Below are 9404 nucleotides of genomic sequence, written 5' to 3'. Positions count from 1 at the left end.
TGTGGGTGGGGTGGCCTGGCTGGCTACCATACCTCCCACACCTGACTTCCTACAGATAGATACTACTCACCTCCCACACCTGACTTCCTACAGATAGATACTACTCACCTCTCACCCCACATTAAGACTACAAATATTTTAAGGTAAGTAATGAGTGTACTGTGTGTGTATTTTACTTTTTATTGTTTTTGATGCCTAGTTCTGTTGCTAACCTAATACAGTGGTCCCTCATTTTTCGTAATTAATCTGTTCCTGGAAGTGTGACTATTATCGAAATTGACAATTTTCGAATCCATTTTCCCCATAAGAAATAATGTAAATCCAATTAATTTGTTCCAGACACCCAGAAGTATCAACAACAATTTTTTTTTTACCTTAAAGATAGACTTACATGCACAAAAGAATGAAGCTTCAACATGACAGTTACCTTTATTGAAGGCTGTTGTTGATGAATGGAAGACAGGGAGGAGGAGAGAGGGAAGAGAGGTTATTGTTTGGAAGGGGAATCCCCCTCCATAAGGACTCTAGGTCACTTCAGGGGTCACTTCTCTAGCATAAATATAGATTTACATGCAGAAAAGAATGCCAAATAAATGTAAAGCACTAATAAAATGTATAAATGAACATTTAACATCACACTTACCTTTTATTGAAGACTTTTGTTGGTGTGTGGCAGAGGGAGGGGAGGCGAGTGTATTGTTGGAGAATATGACACTAATATCAACTCTACAGCTTATTTATCTATCACAATTCAACTAATATGACATAATAAACAATATTAATAACATAGAAACATGGAATATATGTACTCTAGAATGAATAAAATAAGTCGTGTATGTCACGAGAGGTGTTGTGTTGTTGTTGAGTGTATAAGGGCCACTGAGAGTAAGCCGTCCATAATGGTGGTGAAGCAGCAGCTGAGGCAGTGGTGTTTTCTGTAGCCCTATATAACTCCAACAACATTGGAGGAGTTGGTAGAATTGCTGAATCACTGAAGAAGGCTCCCTCTACCACCATCACAACCACTACCACTACCACCCTCTACCACCATCACTACCACCTTCTACCACTATCACAACTGCTACCACCATCTACCACTATCACAACTGCTAGCACCCTCTACCACCATCACTGCCACCCTCTACCACTATTACAACTGCTAGCACCCTATATATCAGCCGGGCTGTGGCTCGTACGTCGGACTGCGTGCGGCCAGCAGTAACAGCCTAGTTGATCAGGCCCTGATCCATCGGGAGGCCTGGTCGTGGACCGGGCCGCGGGGGCGTTGATCCCCGGAATAACCTCCAGGTAACCAGGTAACCCTCTACCACCATCACTACCACCTTTACCACAATCACAACTGCTACCACCATCACTACCACCATTTACCACTATCACAACTGCTAGCACCCTCTACCACCATCACTACCACCTTCTACCACCATCACTACCACTGTCTACCACTATCACAACTGCTAGCACCCTCTACAACTATCACAACTGCTAGCACCCTCTACCACTATCACAACTCCTAGCACCCTCTACCACTATCACAACTGCTAGCACCCTCTACCACTATCACAACTCCTAGCACCCTCTACCACTATCACAACTGCTAGCACCCTCTACCACTATCACAACTGCTAGCACCCTCTACCACTATCACAACTGCTAGCACCCTCTACCACTATCACAACTGCTAGCACCCTCTACCACTATCACAACTGCTAGCACCCTCTACCACTATCACAACTGCTAGCACCCTCTACCACTATCACAACTGCTAGCATCCTCTACCACTATCACAACTGCTAGCACCCTCTACCACTATCACAACTGCTAGCACCCTCTACCACTATCACAACTGCTAGCACCCTCTACCACTATCACAACTGCTAGCACCCTCTACCACTATCACAACTGCTAGCACCCTCTACCACTATCACAACTGCTAGCACCCTCTACCACAATCACAACTGCTTCCACTCTACCACCACCACCACCTTCATATTTTTCTACAAACTTTTTCTTTAATTATGTGTGTTTCTCACATTCTTTACCAAAGGGCTAGCACTAGAAGCTTTCTTTGGAGCCATGGTGACTTATTTAGCAGTTGCAAGCACTAAAACAAATAGAATATTATGAAATGTATCGTATGAACTTGTGGGATCATCCTCACTCACTGATAAACAATGGCACACTGGCTGGGAATGGAGTGTGAGGCAGCTCGGGGCTGTGTGTACGTGTCCCAGACGAACGACTGTTTGCGAGTCAAACGACAATTCGCTGGCCAATGTTTTGACGAAAATAACATTATGATTTTCGAAAATTTCGACTCTCGAGCCTTACAGTCATTGAGGGACCACTGTATATGTTAGTGTAAACTTGTTATCTGGCATTTATATCCATTAAAAAAGGTGCTCTGGTTTCCGGTGATGTCCGCTTTCCGGTGGTAGCCTGGAATCTAACCTGCCATATAAGTGGGGCCCTACCATATGTGTATGTTACATAACATTTTCAAAAATTTTCAAATCTTGTATAATTCATGTTTTTGATCACAGCAGTTTTAATATGTAAATTTAAAATTTTTCATACTGAACATTTTTGTATTTTGTAGGCTTATAAAAATTTGTATTTTACAAATAATACTGTACAATAATTAAGTTTTAAAACAATAGTCAAATTATAAATGTTATGAACCATAATGTGTATCTGTGAACAATTTTAATTTTATAATATTTTGAATTGCAGAGAAGAATGTGCATCATAATATGTCTTCTTTTTCGGAGACTATGGGATTAGGCTACCTCAAAACACAGGCAATTGAATTTGTCAACTATAATAAACGACAAATGTCCAGAATCTATCCCAAGGGTGCCAGAGTTGACTCTTCTAATTATATGCCTCAGGTGTGTAATTGTCTTGATAACTATTTTAAAAAGAATAATTTGTAGCTAGTTATAAAATGAATCTCAACTTTCTGAATGTTCTAACTCTCTAAAACTGTCAACAGAGTCCCCATTATCCTCTCTTAACAAAGCTATGCAGAACTCTTAAGTAGTGTTTGTACTATACTGTGTGACTTGTCAATGGTCCAAGTCTGACCAAAATGTCATCTTAAGCTTCTTTCTCCTATGTGTGGGATATTTGTGTATTGTTCGAGTCACAGTATTGTGCCTTTTTATTTTTTATTCTTTATATGAACAATGTTATCAATTGTGTATATATTGAATTTTCAAAAAGTAGTAAAGTATTAATAAGACATACATGATGTTTCTTTCACAGGTGTTCTGGAATGCAGGTTGCCAAATGGTGTCTTTAAATTTTCAAACCCCAGATCTTCCCATGCAACTAAATCAGGGCAAGTTTGAGTACAATGGAAATTGTGGGTACCTTCTCAAACCTGATTTCATGAGACGTACTGACAAGACTTTTGATCCCTTTGCTGAGTCTCCAGTGGATGGTGTAATTGCAGCACAGGTTGCAGTGTCTGTACGTATCTTTTACTCAAGGATGTACAGTAGAGCATCTATAATCTAAAATACTTTGGGCCAAGCTGTGTAAAAATTATGTAGTATTCTGGATTACTATTTTTTTTTAGCACACCAACCATCTCTCAGTGGACAACACTTTCACCATCAATCATTCATTCACTGTCGCACCAGAAGCAAGCAGACATCACAGTTCAGAAATAACTCCAACTAACAACATCCCCACTTATCATTCAGAGTGCAGACATTGTATATCCCACCTAAAGGAATTTAGTCTGGCTAACTGGTTTTCATGAATCCCTTATAACTATTACCCTGCGTACACTCCAGCAGCATGTCAAATCATAAAAGCCAAATGCCTCCATCCCTGTCTAATATATTCACACAAGTTTATTGGACATTCAAGTCCCTATCACTCAAGCCCTCCTGTACACCACCCTTCCCTTCCAACCTTTCCCTGGATGACCCTTACACCTTCTCCCATCCACCCCAGATTTATACACCCTCCTAGTCATTCTATCTTTCTCCATCTCTAAATGACCAAACCACTTCAACAACTCCTCCTCAGCCCTTTGAATAATATTTTTGGTAGCTCCACACCTAATCTCCCAACTTCAGATTCTCTGCCTAGTATTCGTACCACACATTACCCTCAAAAACATCTCTACTCCACTTATTATTGATATTGATAAAGAGTATACATAGGAACTTCACAGTGTACTATTAGTATACAAAACAGTATTAAGGTTCTATAATATATGGTTGATTTAATTAACCCTTTGAGGGTCCGTCCTGTAGTTCTGCAGCTTTGAAGCCAGGGTCCAATGTGCCAAGTGTCCAAACGTTTGTGGAGAAGTACCACCCTGAGCAAGCTGAAACAAGCCATCTTTGCAACAAGTTCAGTGACAGAACCATGTCCCATTTTAGGGAAATCTTAAAGAGGTGCCAGAAACAGAGGACTGTGGACAGTTATTTTGTGAGACAGGGGTCCAGTGACTCTCGAGCTGGTCCTAGTGGCATTAAAAGACAGAGAAAGGAAGTAACCCCAGAGAGGGCTTTGATACTTAGTCCTTATAGAGGGGATTTCCCTTCCAAACACTAACCCCACCTCCCTCCCTCCTCTTTCCTATCTTCCAGATGCCATCACCAATCTTCAATAAAGGTAAGTAAAATATTATTTTATATGTTTATTTAAATTTATTAATAATTGTACACTATATTTGTTGTGTGTATGTAAAACTATAATGTAATAACATCTATAAAATGTATTTTTTTGGGTTTCTGGAACGGATTAATTTTTTTTTTTTTTTTTTTTTTTTTTTGTAAGAGTGTTGGTAAAACTATACTCTCATACATTCCCCTCTTTGCTTCCAAGGACAAAGTTCTTTGTCTCCACAGACTCCTAAGTGTACCGCTCACCCTTTTCCCCTCATCAATTCTATGATTCACCTCATCTTTCATAGACCCATCCGCTGACACGTCCACTCCCAAATATCTGAATACATTCACCTCCTCCATACTCTCTCCCTCCAATCTGATATCCAATCTTTCATCACCTAATCTTTTTGTTATCCTCATAACCTTACTCTTTCCTGTATTCACTTTCAATTTTCTTCTTTTACATACCCTACCAAATTCATCCACCAACCTCTGCAACTTCTCTTCAGAATCACCTAAGAGCACAGTGTCATCAGCAAAGAGCAACTGTGACAACTCCCATTTTATGTGTGATTCTTTATCTTTTAACTCCACACCTCTTGCCAAGACCGTCGCATTTACTTCTTTTACAACCCCATCTATAAATATATTAAACAACCACAGTGACATCACACATCCTTGTCTAAGGCCTACTTTTACTGGGAGATAATCTCCCTCTTTCCTACATACTCTAACTTTAGCCTCACTATCCTCGTAAAAACTTTTCACTGCTTTCAGTAACCTACTTCGTATACCATACATCTGCAACATCTGCCACATTGCCCCCCTATACACCCTGTCATATGCCTTTTCCAAATCCATAAATGCCACAAAAACCTCTTTAGCCTTATCTATATACTGTTCATTTATATTTATTATTAGTATTATTATTTATTATTATTATTTTCTCAGTTGTTTGTTGGGTTATCTTATTCAAACTTGGGCAATGTATGATGGAAAGATACTTATTCATGTACACCAAAAATGAAAGAAATCAGACCATAAATAGCAGAGCTCCCTTTTCAGCCATTAGCGGCCGCTTAGCGGTATATTTTTGTATGGTTGTTATGGTTATATTCTCATTTTTTCGGTCTCATTTGATAGAATGAAAGATATATAACAGAAATAGATATGATTTTGATTGCTTTCATGATGAAAAGTACTTTGAAATTGCACTCACAGTAGCGAAAATGTTCTATTCTTTAGCGAAGCTCAAGAGTAAACAATACCGTCCAATACCTGTCCACCTGCCAGCCCAAATTCCAGTACGGAGTCAAGAATGGCTTGACATTATTTATACAATTATTACAATAATGCAGTAGTATGCATAACAGTAAATCTTCTATTTTTTTTTTTTTTTTTGTGAATAAAAATTCCAAATGGTAAACAAGAGTAATATAAGAGGGGCCTGTAGCCATGACTAATGAACAGATAAAATGTTATTTTAGTGCCAGGAATGTCTGCATTGTTTATTCTGGACCCTATTTTGAAATTGGCATCTGCTGAAATTTGTGTGAAATTGGCCAAATTGCCAATTTCTGACCACTTTATTGGATAGTTGAAATAAGTGAATGGGCGGTTTCTTGTACTCAGTTGACAAACTAGAAGTAAATAAGTTTATTAAGGTATACACAAATACATTTACATAGATTATCATACATAGCAGTGTATGTATAGAGAACCTAGGATAACCCAGAAAAGTCAGACAAAGTGACTTATTTCCAGTACCTGGCTTGGCCTTGCCATATATGATTTTTGGTAAATATTTTTTTCTCGGTTGTTTGTTGGGCTATCTCATTGAAATTTGGGCAATGTATCATGGAAAGATGCTTCTTAACGTACAACAAAAATAAAAAACACGGACGATAAATAAGGGAGTTAACTTCTCAGCCATTAGCCGCCTCTTTGCAGTATATTTTCGTATGTTTTTTATGGTTGTATTTTCATTTTTTTGGACTCATTTGATAGAATGGAAGATATATTACAGAAATACACATGATTTTGATTGCTTTCATGAAGAAAAGTACCTTGAAATTGAGCTCAAAGTAGCGGAAATGTCCAATTTTTGCCGATGTTCAATGAACTGTGTAAGTCAAGTTGGTTAATTTTATTAAGTGTATTCTAACCTAACCACTCTGTAATTCGGCAAACTCAGTAATCCGGCACACTACAGGTCCCAATGATGCCAGATTTGTGATGGAGGACCTGTACCTATAAAGATACACAATATATCCCTCCAAAATGCTAATATCCCAAACCTCTCCTTTAGAGTGCAGGCATTGTACTTCCCATTTCCAGGACTCAAGTCCTGCTATATAAAAATAATTGGTTTCCCTGAATCCCTTCACTAAATATTACCCTGCTCACACTCCAGCAGATCATCAGGTCCCAAATACCATTCGTCTCCATTCACTCCTATCTAACACGCTCATGCACGCTTGCTGGAAGTCCAAGCCCCTCACCCACAAAACCTCCTTTACCCCCTCCCTCCAACCTTTTTGAGGAAGACCCCTACCCCGCCTTTCTTCCCCTACAGATTTATACGTTCTCCATGTCATTCTACTTTGATCCATTCTCTCTAAATGACCAAACCACCTCAGCAACCCCTCTTCAGCCCTCTGACTAGTACTTTTATTAACTCCACACCTTCTACTAATTTCCACACTCCGAATTTTCTGCATAATATTTACACCACATATTGCCCTTAGACAGAACATCTCCACTGCCTCCAACCGCATCCTCGCTGCTGCATTCACAACCCAAGCTTCACACTCATATAAGAGTGTTGGTACTTCTATACTTTCATACATTCCCTTCTTTGCCTCCATAGATAACGTTTTTTGTCTCCACATATACCTCAACGCACCACTGACCTTTTTTCCCTCATCAATTCTGTGATTAACCTCATACTTCATAAATCCATCCGCCGACACGTCAACTCCCAAGTTTCTGAAAACATTCACTTCTTCCATACTACTCCTCCCCAATATGATATCCAATTTTTCTTTATCTAAATCATTTGATATCCTCATCACCTTACTCTTTTCTATGTTCACTTTCAACTTTCTACCTTTACACACATTCCCAAATTCATCCACTAACCTTTGCAATTTTTCTTTAGAATCTCCCATGAGCACAGTATCATCAGCAAAAAGCAACTGTGTCAATTCCCATTTTGTATTTGATTCCCCATAATTTAATCCCACCCCTCTCCCAAACACCCTAGCATTTACTTCTTTTACAACCCCATCTATAAATATATTGAACAACCATGGTGACATTACACATCCCTGTCTAAGACCTACTTTTACTGGGAAGTAGTCTCCCTCTCTTCTACACACCCTAACCTGAGCCTCACTATCCTCATAAAAACTCTTTACAGCATTTAGTAACTTACCACCTCTTCCATACACTTGCAACATCTGCCACATTGCTCCCCTATCCACTCTATCATATGCCTTTTCTAAATCCATAAATGCAATAAAATTTCCCTACCTTTATCTAAATACTGTTCACATATATGCTTCAATGTAAACACTTGATCTACACATCCCCTACCCACTCTGAAACCTCCTTGCTCATCTGCAATCCTACATTCTGTCTTACCTCTAATTCTTTCAATTATAACCCTGCCGTACACTTTTCCTGGTATACTCAGTAAACTTATTCCTCTATAATTTTTACCATCTCTTTTGTCCCCCTTCCCTTTATATAAAGGGACTATACATGCTCACTGCCAATCCTTAGGTACCTTCCCCTCTTTCATACATTTATTAAACAAAAATACCAACCACTCCAACACTATATCCCCCCCTGCTTTCAACATTTCTCTCATGATCCCGTCAGTTCCAGCTGCTTTACCCCCTTTCATTCTACGTAATGCCTCACGCACCTCCCCCACACTCACATCCTGTTCTTCTTCACTCTTAAAAGATGGTATACCTCCCTGGCCAGTGCATGAAATTACCACTTCCCTTTCTTTTTCGACATTTAAAAGTTGCACAAAATATTCTCACCATCTACCCAAAACCCCCATCTCCCCAACTACTAACTCCCCTACTCTGTTTTTAACTGACAAAACCATTCGTTCTTTAGGCTTTCTTAACTTGTTTAACTCCAAAATTTTTTCTTATTTTCATTAAAATTTCTTGACAGTGCCTCTCCCACTCTATTATCTGCTCTCCTTTTGCACTCTCTCACCACTCTTCACCTTTCTTTTACTCTCCATATACTCTACTCTTCTTATAACACTTCTGCTTTGTTAAAACCTCTCATAAGCTAACTTTTTCTCTTCTATCACACCCTTTACTTTATCATTCCACCAATCACTCCTCCTGCACCCACCCTCCTATAACCACAAACTTCTGCCCCACATTCTAATACTGCATTTTTAAAACTATTCCATCCCTCTTCAACCTCCCCCCCCCCACTACTCATAATTGCACCAGCCCACCTTTCTGCCAATAGTTGCTTATGTCTCACCCGAACTTCCTCCTCCCTTAGTTTATACACTTTCACCTCCCTCTTGCTTGTTGTTGCCATTTTCCTCTTTTTCCCATCTACCTCTTACTCTAACTGTAGCTACAACTAAATAATGATCCAATATATCAGTTGCCCCTCTATAAATGTGTACATCTTGGAACCTACCCATCAACCTTTTTTCCACCAATACATAATCTAACAAACTACTTTCATTACGTGCTATATCATACCTTG

The 9404-nt window shown here is 39.2% G+C and overlaps 1 protein-coding gene across 3 annotated transcripts in view; it reads left to right on the top strand.

Moving 5' to 3' along the window:
* LOC128688722 (1-phosphatidylinositol 4,5-bisphosphate phosphodiesterase-like) overlaps positions 1–9404 on the top strand; it is a 224259-nt gene that overhangs the window by 79911 nt on the left and 134944 nt on the right. For all 3 annotated transcript variants that reach the window (XM_070084641.1, XM_070084640.1, XM_070084642.1), the window contains exons 8-9: positions 2752–2909; positions 3286–3492. In XM_070084641.1, the coding sequence (XP_069940742.1) occupies positions 2752–2909; positions 3286–3492 (365 nt within the window). The remainder of the gene's footprint in view (positions 1–2751; positions 2910–3285; positions 3493–9404) is intronic.

Source organism: Cherax quadricarinatus, chromosome 13, assembly GCF_038502225.1.
Source record: "Cherax quadricarinatus isolate ZL_2023a chromosome 13, ASM3850222v1, whole genome shotgun sequence".
Classification (NCBI taxonomy): domain Eukaryota; kingdom Metazoa; phylum Arthropoda; class Malacostraca; order Decapoda; family Parastacidae; genus Cherax; species Cherax quadricarinatus.
The sequence above is the reverse complement of the archived record's forward strand: the minus strand, read 5'-3'. Positions and strand labels throughout refer to the sequence as shown.